The 15992-nt window shown below is 55.5% G+C and overlaps 3 protein-coding genes across 3 annotated transcripts; all 3 read right to left on the bottom strand.

Annotated features, from left to right (window-relative positions):
* Window positions 1-1656: 1656 nt before the first annotated feature.
* On the bottom strand, window positions 1657-3152 carry CTHT_0027970 (NADP-dependent glutamate dehydrogenase-like protein; the record flags this gene model as incomplete). The annotated part of the gene is made up of 3 exons (XM_006693191.1): window positions 1657-2740; window positions 2810-3035; window positions 3107-3152. The coding sequence occupies 3 exons, from the start codon at window positions 3150-3152 to the stop codon at window positions 1657-1659; spliced, it is 1356 nt and encodes a 451-aa protein (XP_006693254.1).
* Window positions 3153-6945: 3793 nt separating this feature from the next.
* Window positions 6946-7977, bottom strand: CTHT_0027960 (uncharacterized protein; the record flags this gene model as incomplete). Its single annotated transcript, XM_006693190.1, has 2 exons — window positions 6946-7732; window positions 7802-7977. The coding sequence occupies 2 exons, from the start codon at window positions 7975-7977 to the stop codon at window positions 6946-6948; spliced, it is 963 nt and encodes a 320-aa protein (XP_006693253.1).
* A 2770-nt stretch (window positions 7978-10747) lies between these two features.
* Window positions 10748-15244, bottom strand: CTHT_0027950 (uncharacterized protein; the record flags this gene model as incomplete). The annotated part of the gene is made up of 4 exons (XM_006693189.1): window positions 10748-10787; window positions 10843-12203; window positions 12257-14784; window positions 15127-15244. The coding sequence occupies 4 exons, from the start codon at window positions 15242-15244 to the stop codon at window positions 10748-10750; spliced, it is 4047 nt and encodes a 1348-aa protein (XP_006693252.1).
* Window positions 15245-15992: the final 748 nt, after the last annotated feature.

Raw genomic sequence — 15992 nt, 5'->3', positions numbered from 1 at the left:
GATTTCCTGGTGCTGGTGTTCTATTGGCTTGCGGCACCTCCGGGGGTGTGTTACACCGCCATCGATCAGGAGTTGTGCCCTTCGTCTCCCACTCCCTCCTGAGAATTGCGGGAGCTATGTACGTATGTTATGTGGTCGATCCTCAACTACCAGGTGTCTTGATATTTCGAGACAAAGCCACAGTTGTCTTTTAGCCTGGTTGCCCGGACCTGCCAACCTTGCTGCATGTGAACAGCAAGCGTCGATAGACAGCGCAACAGTGGATAAGCTCCCAAGAACAGCCGCCACCAACAAATGCGATATTCGCCGAACCCTTGTCAATTCGGAAGAAAAGTCCCGGCATAGGGCTGTGGCTGGCGAGCGGTTGCTACTCATTTATCGTGACTCCGCGAGCTTCCAGAACAAGAAGTTTGACTACTGTAATTGGGCGTTTGGACCCGAGTATCTGCCAGCGCTAAGAATAAGACCTGTTGTCTAACCCGGAGAGAAGTTCTCAGCGGACGTATGACGGCGGGCAGTTGCAGCCGCGCGCTCGCCAGATATGCGTGGAACATGTGCAGCGCACCGTTGTTTAACGCTTGCAGCAACTTTAAAAGTTTCGCTTCTGGGTTCGCCTATCAAAATGCCATCCTTAGCATGTTTTCTCAGCTGCAAAGGCCACGAGGAGCACACGGCCGCTGGATTGGTCCCTGAGAACTGAAAATGCCTTGTACATCTCGTTCCAAAGTTAATACACGGTGTCAAATGCCAGATGAAGCCACTCCGATCAACCGACGCACGTGGCGTGGATTGTTTCAGATTTCAGCTGGCCCGGACATCGAATGTGAGATGTGATAAAAGATGGCTGGTGAGAAAAATAAATAACGTCATCAAGCAACCCTAACCCTGATAACAGCAGTGGGAGAGGAGGATTGTCGGGGCTCTCTGACCGTTGATTGGGGATAAGAGCCATCAGCAACTCGGAGCACCTACCTGCCCCAGAAACAAAAGAATATCATTGGAAGGAGTTTGCCCAGGCTGTCAGATGATTCGCAAAAAGAATACCTTATCGGGTTTCCAGACCAGATCGAGACTCAATTCGAGTGCCTTGGACCATGGCACTGGCCAAGTCTAATGGTAATCGGAATGCAAGCATGCAATTTCCACAGTCTGCTGTGTCTTACGAGCTATCCATGTCACTCAATCCGAAAACTATCAAAACCACTTGGATGCAAGCTTTTCATGTTCATGCAGATGAAATTTCACTCAAAAAGTCTATCAACTACGGGCTACCCCGATCCGCCTCAGAACATATCCTTGGATTATGCTCGTTCAAGACCACCAGGGCCAGTCGAGAATAAGGAATAACCTCCGGGGAGAGGCACACCAGCGGCATCAACCAATCTCTCAAAAGTCATTCCAACATCATCGCTGCAGAGACGACCCGTAATGTACACCGCCGGCCAGCCCTGGGAATCATTATTCATGCGAAACACTTCTTCCGACCATCCAACTCCGAGCTGATGACAATGCTCAAAAGTCCCAAGAACGCCGAGTCCAAAAACCCAAAAAAAATGCTTCTAGAATGGTGTTATCGAGAAGCGAAAAAAAAAAAAAAAGGGAGCGCATTAAGAATGCGGAACCTTTTTCTGTGTGGCCAAGACGACACTGTCCCGTTCACCACCAGTCGCCGTGCTCGTGCATGGCCTGGGCAACCTTGAGGAACCCAGCAATGTTGCTGCCAGCGACCAGGCTGGGCAGCTCGCCCTCGCTAGCCTCAACGTACTCTTGGGCGGTCTTGAGGCCGAGCTCGAAGGCGTTCTTCATGATGTTCTTCAGCTTCTCATCGACCTCCTCCTTGGTCCAGGCCAGGCGCTGGCTGTTCTGGGCCATCTCGAGACCCGAGACAGCGACACCACCGCAGTTGGCAGCCTTGCCAGGCGCGTACCAGATGGCATTGCCCTTCTTCTCGCGGCGCTCGTTCTCGAAGACCTCAATGGCCTCGAGAGTGCAGCCCATGTTGGAGCCCTCGGCGATGAACTTGCAGCCGTTGGCAACAAGAGCCTCGGCCTCCTCCTTGCTGACCTCGTTTTGGGTGGCGCAAGGCAGAGCAATGTCGACCTGGCCGACGTGGACCCACGGGCGAACGCCCTCAATGTACCGGAGGTTGTCCTTGTACTCGTACTCAGAGAGCGGCCTGCGCCTCTCCTTGAGCTTCATGATGGCCTCAATATCCTCGACGGTGACGCCCTTGTCGTCGACGGCAATCAGGGCACCCTTAGAGTCGGAGAGAGAGACGACGGTGGCACCGAGCTCAATGGCCTTGAGAGCGGCGTACTGGGCGACGTTGCCCGAGCCGGAGATGGCGACGCGCTTGCCCTCCCATCCGCCAGCGCCGGCGTACTCGAGCATGTGGGTGACGTAGTAAACGAGACCATAGCCGGTGGCCTCGGGGCGAATCAGGGAACCACCCCAGTCAAGACCCTTACCGGTGAGGACACCCTCGAACCGGTTGCGGTAGTGGCGGTAGGCGCCAAAGAGGTAGCCGATTTCCCGGCCGCCAACGCCGATGTCGCCGGCGGGGACATCAGTGTCGGCACCGATGTGGCGGGAGAGTTCGCGCATGAAGGCAACGCAGAAGCGACGGATTTCGTTGTCGCTCTTACCCTTGGGATCGAAGTCGGAACCACCCTTGCCACCGCCCATCATGAGGCCGGTGAGGGCGTTCTTGAAGATCTGCTCGAAACCGAGGAACTTCAAACTGTTTTCCGTTGTGTTAGCACTCCGGATCTTCCTCTTTCCGTCTCGCTCGGATCGGGCCGTTTCTTACATCGAGAGGTTGACAGAGGGGTGCAGACGCAGACCACCCTTGTAAGGGCCAAGGGCCGAGTTGAACTGCACGCGGTAGCCGCGGTTGACCTGGACATTGCCGTTGTCGTCCTCCCAGACAACACGGAACTGGATGACACGCTCAGGGACCGAGACGACCTTGAGAGCGGTGCGATACTGGGGGTACTTCTCGAACAGGGTGCTGTTCTCGAGGCACAGGGCGAGCTCTGTTGTCAGGGCAGTTCGATCAGTACTCAGTCGCACACAATGACGTCGAGTTGAGAAGACTGATGCTCACCCTTGTAGGCCTGCTCGAACTCGGGCTCGACGGGAAGGTTCGACATGTTGGCGATTGAGTTGGTAGAGAGTGTCGTGGTAATCTGTCAAACGAGATATATAGACTTGCTGGGTATCCGAGGCCGCTCGACTGTTTCCAGGGCCGTAGCGAGCAGATACTACGAAAGAGAGTGTGATGACGATGAGAACGAAGGGAGAGAGAACCGACGGAGGGAAAGACCAGTTGGAATATATATAACCAGAGAAGGGCAGTCAACAGTGGGGGGGAGGGGGGGGAGTTAGAGAGGCCGACCGGCGGCGACGACCCGAGATTGCGACGAGGAACGATGTTCCCCTGTCCCGACTCAGGGAATCCAGGTCGGTTCCAGCAAAACTTGGCTTTTCCTGCGCTGCGCGCCTCCCGCAGCTCGGTTTCACGAAGTTGGACGCTTGGATTGGACGATGGATGAAGGGTGGAACTGGGCTGGGCGGCGTAGCGGCGAGCTTGACTGACCCTCCGCACGAGGAGACCCTTGTCCGGGCACGAGTGGCCACGTTCTTGGCGAGGGTTTGCGCTAGGTCGCGCCGGTTTTCGCTGGCACGGCGTGGATGAACGGCACAACGGCCATCCACCACTGCATCAACATCCCACGCGCGTGGGAATTTCACGGCCAGCAGCGCCGTGGTGCTCTGATACATCTCACCGTCATCTGTTTACCGCCGTTGCGCAGTCTGCCTCATGTTGATGATGGGTCTCGCGATTTTCTGACATCCCACGGCCACATCAGCAGGCTTTGGGAAATTGCCTCTTGGGGGCAACGGACGTCATCGCGGGCGGCGTCAGAACAGGCTCACCTGTCAGCGCTATCAGCACCCTGTTGCCGCGCTTATCGATAAGATTGGGAGGAAATGATTGGCGGCAAACAGTCGAAAGTTTCCAAACTCGGCCAGCCCGTCGTGGGTCCGTCTCATGAATTTGGCGAGGGCCCTGTCTCTCAACAGGGCCCCCGTCAACCCCATCAAGCGGGTGTTTGTTCGCCTGCCGACCGGTCCCCGGACCGTCGCACGTTCGGGTTACAGTGGGTTGGGGGTTCCACGGTCCCCTGGCAAGTTGGCCACATCCTTATCACGACGACATGATTGGCCGCCTTTTTCATGTTGGATAATTCGCACATGGGAGCGATTCGGCGGGGTCAAACGGGAGCTAATCCCGAGCAGCGGATTCCCGCAGGATGTGGGGTCTACGACGACAACGAAGGCGGGTCTGGAGGGTCTGAAGGGTTTGGAGGACCATGAAAGGATAGTGGAGGGTCTGGAAATGGAAAGGCTGTGGCAGGGTACCAGAGAGTGCCAGAGACGCGTCACATATTTTGGTATCTCACCCGGCTTGTTTTCGCGACCCTCCGACTTCGCTGCCTCTTACTCATGCGTTTCCCTCCGGCTAGTTCCGCTTTAGGCAGTTAATGGCGGGGGTACCTGGAAACACGACGGCCTTTCGGACGGTGTTTGGCCTTTTTCCAGATGTCCTATCGATGCTTCGTTGTACACGATGCTAACTGGTAATTGTTTCGCAGCGTCTTTTGCGAAACCGGGCCGTCTCATTTCGGGGGTCAGCTCGGTGTGAAGCCGCTGCTCAGCCCTACCGTGCCCGAACATGGCCGGCGCTGGCGGGTCCTCTTTCATTTGCGAAAAAAAAAAAGTCCCTCAGCAAAACTCAGAAATGCCTGATGCTCTGCTCAGCGCGGGATGTAGTCCCTCTAACGTCATGATCACCAACCTCGCTGGCGTTGTGATAAAAAGACGGGCATCTCCCATCGCTCTGAGGGCCAGAGATGGGCGTGGAACGGTATACCTCGGCCGGAGAAGCTCGAGCCGTGCGGTCTGCATCGCAGCTCATTGCCGTTACGGCGCACAACAGCACCTTGTACAGGCGCTAGCTACAGTCGTCAGCCGTGGGGTTGATGTAACCTGGCACGTCCCCGCAGCTGCACGGTACCCAGTCGCGCAGCATGGCCTGCATGCTACTGGGTCGACTGGAGCTGATGACAAGTCGTTATGCAACAATGGGAATTTTGTACGTAAGACGTTCAAGTTAGAGTGAATATGTTATTCAAATCAAGAAGGCAAGCGTGTGCTCTCAAGAACAGGCTGGTCAACCTCTCAGATTCTCGCCATCAACGCCGTTTTTCGACTTTCATCAACATCGCCGGACTGTCAGTGTCGCCAGAAGAGAGAGGGTTCGGTTCTGCGACCCTCGTCCACGTGCTGGGAAGGTTCCAACGCTCTGGAGAGGCCCTTGGCGCGCTAAAAATGCAGGGTCCCGCGCCCCAAGATAACCTTATCTCGCGGGCGCGGCATGTCACTCCCAAACGGTCGAGCAGCCATGTTTTCTATCAACCGCCAGTCAGTCCCCGACCAATCTTCGTTCTCGGTTGGCAGCGTCTTTCTCATGTCGCACCCTCTCTTCCCGCAAGCCCGCCGCCGCTAGGGGGGTGAACCGGCCACCTGGTCGAGCAGATGGCTGACCGCATGGCAATGTCACTCCGCTGGGCGCTCCCGTCACGATGGGATAGCCGATCAGATGGAGATTGTGTTTGGGAGGGCCAAGACGGAGCAAGCCCACCTTGTGCCCAACAACCCAGCAGGGATGGCTTCGTGGGCATTGTCCCGGTGGCTTGGTACGATCTTGTGGGCTATGCACTTTGTACGTCTCGGCCCATGGATAGAGGAGGAGCACGTAGGTACGTACCTACATTACATTGGGCCCGTAGGGCACCTTGTGAATCGGGGACATCCGGGCACAGAACAGTGCTTGGGGTGTTTCGGATCGGCTTCGGAGGAGAGCCGTGTGCTTGTCCCAACTGCCTCCTGCGCAAACCTCAAATCCGTGGAGCTTGTATCTTTGATGCCCCGTCCGCCGAGAATCGGATTTGTTACCCCACGGGCCGAGATTGTGACTCGGCGGTAACCGTTTCGGCCCGACGTGCGGGTGGTTCCGGATTGAGAACATGTGTCTGTGATTTGCCGTTTTTGGGGACTGAGGATGATGAAGTTCTGCATCTTTTGTGTCGCGTTGGCTGCGGCCTTCCCCCGCCGGAATTTGAAGTTTGGGATTTTCTGGCTGGAAGGTATTCCAGTGCATTTTTCTTTGATTCTTATATCTGCAGTAGGTGCTTGGAAATCTGGATTTTGGGAGCTTGGTCACAAAAGGTAGAAGTAAAAAAAGGCCCCCATCTACACGGGCAAAACGTAAGAAAGTGACTCCATTGCACGACAAGAATACGTTAACAGATACAAGTTTTCGAGTCTTGGCCTTGGCGTGGGTCTGAATGTCTGAGCTGGGTCCGGGATGCTTTTGTTTATTCGTGACGCATTAGTATTGCCGGTTGGACAACATCAGAGATGCCAGCTGCGAGACCAAGGTCTAGATGTGAAAAATGACTTTTTTCCTATACGGTTTCCCCCTTCCCCCTTGGGTCCTGGCCGTAGGCTATCAATCAAACCCTCTAATACATGAGCAACTCTACAAAAGAGCACTACGGTACTACTTCTGTTGGGAGATGGGCATTGAAAGGCAGCTTTCCGGAGTCTGTATCAGGTGTTCAAGTGTGCCGACCAGCAGCGAAGGTTACAATATAAGTCTTCAAAATATCCTCTTATGGGTATATCTCTCCCATACTAGACCAGAAACATAACCAAACCTGTCCAATATAATATCTAGGTAGGTATCATTTGATGATACAAAGAAGCGAAGCAGACAGCATGAAGTAAAGTCAACATATGAAATGATATAAACAGCGGCTTCCATTCAACTCCATCTTTCTCCTCTCTTCATCATATACCCCGACAAAACCTCCACGTTTACGAGACCTGCATGATCATCGGTCCAGCAACAATAATATCATCAGTCAAGACACCGTTGAGCGGGCCAGCGCTAGCCAGGTTGACATAGACAATGCCAGCCAGACCTTGAGGCACCACGCAGCCTGTCTCCTGGTTGAACTCAGTGAAGGCCGTGCCGCCGGGAATGCCTCCCGCAGTGAAAGCGCAGTGCGTCGCCCCAGCCGCCGCATCACTCTGCAGCTGCACGGTCGAGCCGGCCGTCACAGCCTGCGCGTTCTGGCCTGGCGCCATCGTCAGCGTCGGGAAGGCCTCCAGAACGAGGTTGCTGCCGTCCGGGCAGGAGGTAATGAAGGGCGCGGCAAGCGAGAAGACCTGTCGTGGGGAGAGAGGGGTGTCGAAGGCCTGGGGCACGGCGACGGCGCCGGTAGCGGCCCGGACGAAGGTCTGGTGCCGGGCTTCGACGGTCAAGATCGAGCCGGCGGTCGTGAGGATCGAGCCGTCCGAGACGAGGGCCGCTGCGCCGAGGTAGGCGGAGACGCCGACGTTTTCGAGGACTGCCGCGGTCGCGACCATGGAGGCGGCATCGGTGAAGCCGAAGTTGTACGTGCATGGCTGGACGGGCTGCACGCCGGCTTGGGCTATGGCGCTCTGCAGGAGGATGACGTGCTCCTCTTCTGTCTTGCCGATCTTGAGAAGATCCTCGATCTGCCGCTGGTTGAGACCAAGAGCCTGGAACTCGGTGGCCGGAATCTGGGCGAAGCCTTGTTGATAAAAGGTGGCCTCGAGCCATTCAAGGGTAAGCGCGCTTGGTATTAGTGTTAGTCTATGTCATGCAACTCAGGGGGAACTCGATGAGTCTGGCATGGAAACTCACAATTGCAGGATGTCAATATCTGTTAGCCCAGCAGCTGCTGCGGCCTCATTCTGACGTTTGGCCAACTCCCACAGCTTGAGTTGATTCTTTGTGAGTTTGGGAGCAGCGGGCAAGGCTGATGTGAGGGCAACCAGGCCTGCCACGATGGTGCCGAAAGTCTTTCTAAGGGACGGCATTTTGACTGATATGTGTTGCAATATGTCGAATATTAAAGCTACTGGATAGGAGACCAAGTTTCTCTTTTCTCCTCCCGTTCTGAGACCCGGAGTTGTCTGTGTGCTTGTCGAAAGGAAAACGAAAGCGTCGAGTACCAAGCGCCTGGCTGGACCAAGAGTCGACGTCAAAGACCTGCCCTGGGCGAAGTCTATTACAAAAGTATTAACAATAGGCAAAACAAGGCACCGTGAATTGTCGAATCGAATTTGATGACAGAAAGAAAGACAGACAAATTTGAGCTGCTTAAGCAAAGAGAGAACGAAAGCAGACCAGTGCTTTTTTGCGAAACAGAAACACCGGGCGACGGGGGTTTAAGGATGGAGAGAAAAAGAGAGGATTGAAGAGCAAAAGAGCACACAACCTCGGGGGAATCCCAGACAAGATGTATACATAAACACGAAACAGACAACCCCTGGCAGGGTAGTAGGAGGGAGCACAGGATGACAAAACCGCCAAGAGCTCAACTTCCACTCCGCGCCGTCACCGCCGAAGCAAAGCCCGCGCGGCTGCTGGACGTTCCGGGATCCGCACCAGCATCCAGCATTTCCGGGGCTTGGGGTTGGATTGAAAGGGGGGGGGCGGCAGATATGGGGAAACGAGGGGCAAGCATGGGAAGAGCGAAGCAAAGAACAGCATTTGCGCGGGGGCCCCAGCGGCCGAATTACCCCTGAAGGGCATGCAAAGAGACATAGTCACGACGCGCCGAGAGCGTTCATTGGAACAAGAACTTCAGATGAGAGGACCGAAGACAGGGACATGTTCATGTTTCGTTTCGTCGTTTCTCTGCGCCATGCCTGTCTGCGAGGCATCAAAGACAGGCTTAGCTGGGATATTCCTCCCTTTCGACCCGTTACGAGACCCTCCTCCAGGCGGCTGGAACGGGGCGTATACCCCGTCCAAACGCCTTTGATGAGGCTCTGGAGCCGTTCTCGAGCCTTAAGCTTCCTCATCGCCGGCCAATCAGACACGGCGAAGGGGTATTCTAGGGTTATGATAAAAAAAAAAAGGATTCGCCGCCCGCCACACTTGGCTCTCGGATCCCAGCTCTTGGCGGTAACGTCACTCACATATAGCATTGTAGCATACCAAACGGTTGCTAAGACAGGGCAGGGCTGCACTAGGCGATGTGTAAAGGAGATTGTGATACCTGCCCAGGGTTTCCATGCAGAATTCCCATCTCTTCATCCTTACATCTCGATTAGCCGCTCCAGTCGATCGTTGCCGATAAAGATGCTAAGCGGTTGCACAGATAGGAGAAGTTGCTTCTTTGCAACCAATGCCATGGAAAGTTTTGTAGGGTTGCAGGTTTGCCGAGAGCTTGCGACACAGTAGCGCTTGTGATGCATGTCTCAGCTGTGTTTCAATGTCACGGACCGCATCAACACCGACGTCTTGGTCAAATCTTAGTTTCTTGGCGGTGTTAACCTCAAAATCGCGCTGCTGAAGCCTGCGCTTAGGAGCTGCCAGGCTGTGAGGAGTCGATGAACAATGAGATCGTATAATTTCTTGACGTGGAGTACGCACAGAGTAATACCTACTTAGCTGAGAGTGACCAACCACAACTCACTATTGCAGGCCGGCCATAGGCTTCACGACTTTTGGGCGTCAGTTAGGATACGTACTGCCTATTTAGCGGCATTGGTCTGGCTGTCTCCTCTACCAGACCATCCCCCTCCTGCATACAAGCACAAGCACATACAGGCACAGTGATCTCCCTTGGCATGTCGCAAATCTTAAGATCCCAAGCACGACAGACATGGGGTTGCTCCTGAGCACCCATCCATTCATCTAGAGTCCCAATGTGATTATCAACCCGGATCTCCGATTCCTCATCTTTATTGATCCCAAGTAGACGCTTGCGGTAGCCTGTACCGTTCCCCTTGTTGTGAGATCAAACCCCTGCCATGAAACCGGCTGATCAACATGCCATGCCTCCTGCCTTATCTGGGCCATCGCTAATACGTAAGTTGGGATGCGAATCGCAAAATGCCATGTCAGAGAAGGGAATGCCATACCCACCATCCTTTCTCAGCTCGTGGTTCTCCTACATGCCCTCGCTTGCGTGCCGTGCAGGTGGTTGTACATATCAGGCAATTCTCCTAGGTATGCTCGAAGATCGAGGTCTCGGGCAGCTTGACAGAAAGCGAGCTACTTAGGTAGGTAGAGACACATGGCTTGGGACCACATCACGAGCCGACCAGTCATTAGGCACCTGTTTGGGGAACTATTAGATAGTAGACCTTTCGCCTTCTTCAACTATTCATGCCTTATCCTCCACTATTTCTCCATTCAGTCCTTTCCCTTCCAACCAACCGACATCCTGGATTATTCCCCCACCCTTTCCCAACCTCCATAACTGTCCATGCATCCATCCCTTCTTTTCTTGCACCATTACCTCTCATTGCAGACTACCTGCCCATCCTTGATGATCAAGGAGAGACTGTCTGCCTAACTGCTGAACAAGAGCTATGGCTCTTGGCCCAGAAACTATGAGATAAACGAACCGCGCGCGCGACCATGTCCATACAAAAAGCCTACAACTTATACCTTTCTTTTTTTGCCCTATCGAAGAAATGACCTCTCTAGGGATATCAATCTTTCACTAACCCAGTCTTTGTATCTCTCATTCCACTCCATCAACCTTCTAAGTTGCATATCCAGTCTCCTTACAACAGGGCAATGACAACTGGCTTAGTGCATGTGTAAGATAAGTCTCGGTCATGCGTGCGCTTAGAGAGCATAGGGGTTGACCGAGCGGATGGTCAAGCATCTGTGATGCTGTTAGCTTGCTATTCACTGCTCATTCAACATGTGAGTACACTTACGGAGGGCTCTTGGTGAGATCCGTCTTGAGGATAATAGGAACCCTAGTCATTTCCGTGACGTCCTGGATATACTCGCCACCTTCCTCCCTGAGCTTGAACAACTTCAGGTACTTCTCCTTGTTGGTCAGGCGTGCCTCCGGTACATCGGTTGTCGGCACCTTGGGGTCGGACCGCGTGCGGTGAAGCTCGCCAGCCGCATCGGCAGCCGTCTGAGTAGGTGAGCCCGGCACGCTCTGCGTCGGCCGCTCCGCCAGGGAAGCACCGGCCATGGCCTCCGTAACATCCGAGATGTTGCTCTCATCGTCGTCATCGAAAAGAGCCTCCTCCTCGGCAGTGTTGATGCTGCCGGTATCCATGCGCTTCCTGGCCTCTTCCTCACGCTCCTTCTTGAGACGCTCAGCCTCCTCAGCACGGCGAGCTGCCTCCAGGGCGCTCTGGGCCCTAGCCGAGAGCGCCGGCTTCGGACGCTCATCCTCAGGCACGTAGGCCGAGCTCGGTACGCCCTTCTCCCAGTAGAGCTCCAAGATGCGCTTGTCCTTACGGAACTCGGCCTTCTTAAGCGGCAGCTGATCACAGTGCACGCGCTTCTCGAAGCCCCACTCCGGGATGAGGACGTCGAATGCCGACTCGTATACACAAATGACAATGCCTTCGGTAATCAGGTCGCCGTTGACCTCCTGGCGCTTCTTGTCCATCGCGCGGCAGGCAGCAATGTGCATGCTCTGCTCCTGTGCGTTCTGCGCGCAGTCCTTCTTCCAGTTGCACGAGTCGACAATCTTGACGAGTGCGTCGGCGTCCTCATTGTACTCGATCTTGCCCTCCGACAGGACAGCCTCTAGCTGACGATGCACCAGGATATCGGCGTAACGCCTGGTAGGAGCCGTAAAGTGGGTGTAGAGCGGCAGGTTCAGGGCATAGTGAGACCACAAGTGCTTGGCCGTCTTGCCAGCGACGAAGTACTTGGCACGCTGGAACGACTTGTGGAGTAAGGTCTCCATGCCCTTCCTGATGTCGGCATCCTCAACCTTGAAGAGGCTATTTTGCAGCGTGCCGCTGCTGGTAGTGTCGATCTCGTAACCGAGTGCAGTCATGCGCTCCACAAAGGTCTGCAGGCGCCGAGGGTTGGGCGGTGCGTGCTTGCGCAGGATAGCCTTGTCGGGCAGGCCGCGGACCAGGCGCTCGGCGACGAATGTGTTGGTTTTGCACATGAGTTCCTCAACAAGCTCCATAGCCGCGCTCGTGTCAAAGAGATTGCCCTTGACGGGGACGTTTTCATCATCCAGCAACTTGACCAGACGAAGCGGGGCAATGGGCTCGCCGTCGGCCTTGAGACGGGCCTCGCGGAATTTCTGAGTCAGGACCTGGAAGCAGCTGTTAGCATGTCGCGCTATATGACTGTCGTACCCAAACTTACATTGAGAAGTTGAATGTCCTTGGCCTGAACGACATCATGAGTGAAGCCAGCAGGGTTGGATAGAGCATTATCCATCTGATCAATGGAGAGCTTGCCGTTGCTCTTAACGATACTCTTGCCGATCCAGATGTCGCCCTCAGCAACGGCACCGGTATGGGGGTTGACTTGGAAGACGACACTGACGGTCAAGCGGTCCTCATTAGGAGTGATGGAGCAGATCTCGGTCGAGAGCTTCGGTGGGAGCATGGCACAGAACCGGTTGGTCAGGTTGACGGCGGTACCACGCTTCTTGGCCTCGCGGTCAACAAGCGAGTTAGGCTTGACAAAGTGTGTGACATCAGGAACGTGGACACCAATCTCGACCTTGCCGTTATCCAGGGTCTTGATGTGAACGCCGTTGCCAAGTTCGGCCGAGCCATTCAGGTCAAGTGTGAAGACCTTCTCCTCGCGGAAGTCTCGACGTGCAGCGATGGCCGCCTCATCCTCCCCTGCAATCGACCAGTCCTGGAGACCGACGCTGCGCAGAACAGCCTCCGAGAACTCGTCGGAACCGAAGTTGTTGTCACGGAGGATGGCATCAGTCTCAACCTTGAGGTCACCCATCTTGCCGAGCTTCTCAACCAGAGTACCGAAGGGGTGCAGCGAAGTGATGGGCCAGCGCTTGATGCAAGCCACGAAGATCTGGTCGGCATATTCCTGGTGCTTCTCGACGAAGTCGCGGGGAGCCTGTTCGGTGGGGATGGCAATCAGAGGAACACGCTTGTCCGTCGGCTTGAACCACACGATCTTGGGCTTCTCTTGAGGACGGGTCTCCTGGCGCGGGACACTACCGTCGCGCGCAGCGCGTTCCGCCTCCTGCTTCTCCTTGGTAGCCTGGCTGCTAGGACGAAGCAGGCCAAGTGTACCGGAAAACATCTGGCCGGCCACGCGTTCAATAACAGCAACAATGTGGCCGGCATATAGGGGCTTCTGCTCATCGCTAATCTCTTCTTCCTCGACAAGAAGAAGGCTCTGGCCCTCGACTTCGACATCATCGTTCTTCTTCTGGGTTGGACGCTGACGGAGACTGCCACGTCGACGAATGCTGCCGTCGGGAGCAATCTCTTCGCCGTTGGTGCCGGCCGTGGAGCCGGACCGGGTATCAGTGATGTCTTTGCGCTTCTTCTTTTCTTCTTTCTCACGCTTCTGAGCCCAAACCTCATCCACATCAAGCAGCTCAACGGCAACCAGATCGCCCTCCAATGCGCGGTTGCGGTCCTTGCTACCGCAGATGAAGATATCGGCATCGAGCAAGCCATCCAGAGTAGAAACATAGGCATCGCTCCGGTTCTTCTTGTTGACGCGGAGAATACCGGCGACGAGCCTGCCGTCGTTCAACAGAGCGGGGAGGTTAGCCTGAGGAAGGTAAGGAGTGAAGAGGGTCTTCCGCTGCTGCTGTTGCTGCTGCGACTGCTGTTGCTGGGGTTGTTGAGCGGCGAGCTGAGGGTTATGCTGGCTGGCCTGAAGCCCAGCGAACTGCTGGCCATTCAGAGAGGCAACCTGCAAGGCCTGGAGCTGGTTCAACTGCATGGGATTGATCTGCTGTCCAGCGTACAGACCGGGAAGCATCATCTGACCAGGAAGTTGCATGAGCTGGGGCTGGCCAGGATACTGGAAGGCACCGAGTCCCGAGATAGACTGGTGGCTGATGGAGCTGCGGCTACGGTGGCCAGGCTGGAAACCCTGGCTCTGAGCAGCCGTCTGGTCCTGAGCCTGGTTCTGGTTCTGGGTGCGCCAGTTGGCATCAAAGTTGCGGGAAGGCGTGCGGGCATGACCGCCACGACCGGTCCCCAGGCCACCACGACCGTTGCTGCCAACAGCCATGCTCTGGCTTCTGCCATGGCCGGAGCGGCCGGCACGGAGCGATGCGAGCGACGGGGTCGTCGTCGTAGTGGTCGCAGGCTGATTTTCCGAACCAGTAGCAGTGGTGGTGGGAGCAGACGAGGTCGATCCCTTGCCGTCGTCCTCAGTCTTCTCAGCCGAGGTCGAAGAGCTAGGAGCTGGGAACTGGAAGTTCGAAGCGGTACGCTTCTGCTGAGCGATCTCAGCAGCCTTCTTGGCGTCTGCAAGGGCCAACGAGTGACGTCTCTGGTGACCTCCTCCAATGCCGCCGGGCCTGCCAGTACGACCACCCGAGCCTTGGGTCGTCTGAGCCTGAGAATTGTCAAAGTTGCCAAAAGCCGATCCGGCAGCACCCGACGAAGGAGCGGGTGGGGGGCCCATGCCCATGTTAGGAAGTGCCGACTGATTACGGCGATGCGACAGAGGCTGGGTAGGAGGAGCCAGGGCAATATTCTGCTGCGGCAGCTGGGTAGGGAACTGGAAGCCGGCTTGTGGCGTCATGTTGGTCATGGCCTGCAGGGGATTGAAGGCACTGGCGCCGAGGGTCTGGCCGCCAGGGAGCATGGCCATCTGCTGGTAAGTAGCCTGGAGCTGCTGTTGCTGCTGCTGTAACAGCTCGATCTGTTGCTGGATCGCCAGCTGCTCCACTGTGTGCGAAAAGACACGTTAGCCATCTGTGTATATAGACGAACATCATCGGTTATAGTGCGGGTCAAGAGAGCAGCCATCACAAGTAGCATGAGGGCCTCTCGTACGTCATCATCATCGCTGTCATCGCCAAGCCTGGATGGAACGGTTGGACGAACCGCAGTTTCCAGGGAACCAGAAAGCCAGGGAGCCCGCTGGGAGAAGGATGACGACGACAAGATAAAGATAGCCGTCATGACGCAAAAGACGACATCAAGTAAACAAAGAAGAGCAGGAAAAAAAGAATAGGGACAGAAGCAAACGAGCAAACGGCAACTCACTGGTGGGGGTCACAAACATACTCATCAGGGGGGTCAGCTCGGAGGGGCTACGACGATGGGCGATGTGCAGCCGACGTCCAGCGGGGCCGGCAACACCGCCGGCCTGAGGCTGCTGTTGCTGCTGCTGCGACTGGTCCATTGTAAAGGCGCTTCGCAGACGGTAGCGATATTAAGAATCGGTCGGATCAAGGGTCGAGGGTCAATGGATGCACGTTGAGTGCGGTGTGTAGTGTGTAGTTTGTGGTAAGTGGTGAGTGGTGAGTGGTGGGTGGTGGGTGGTTCTAGCTTCGTTGTCGGCTGGTTCGATGGAGAGAGACGGAGCCGGTAGAATGGAGTCTGGAGCAGAGGGGCTCTGCACGTCTGCGTGTCTGCAAGCAGCCAGTATGCTAAGCTACCAGTAGGGACAGTACGGATAGAGGAATCCAGAATCGAATGCCTGGAAATGCTGAATGCTACTGGGGAGCGGGCCTGTCGATCCGTTTAGGTTGTTTGTCGGGAAGGGATGGCAAGCAGCCTGAGAGAGCCTGAGAGAGCCTGGAGAGCTGGGACGGAAACTGACGTCCAATCGATCCAACCGACGGATTAGAGGTCGAGAAATGCTTCCGTGGCACTCTTCTTGCCTGTTGCCGGCCGGCAGTGTCGCAAACTTGAACGGCGAAATTCGCTGGGCGCAGATGGCAAGATGTCTCGTGGATGGCGGAATGGTTCGTGGGGACCAGGAGTAAGAAGTCCAGGACTCAGGATGACGCCGCCGAAAGATTTGGAGCCAAAAAAAGGGGGGAGGTTAATGAGAGATTGAAAATTGCCAAGAGGGAACGTCAAGGAGAGATGGACGGGCTTGCTAGTCGATGGCAGGAAGCCAGAAGCCGGGAAGCCTATAGAGGGCG

Source organism: Thermochaetoides thermophila (genome assembly GCF_000221225.1).
Source record: "Thermochaetoides thermophila DSM 1495 unplaced genomic scaffold scf7180000011816, whole genome shotgun sequence".
Classification (NCBI taxonomy): Eukaryota; Fungi; Ascomycota; class Sordariomycetes; order Sordariales; family Chaetomiaceae; genus Thermochaetoides; species Thermochaetoides thermophila.
This window is presented reverse-complemented; position numbering and strand designations above follow the sequence as displayed.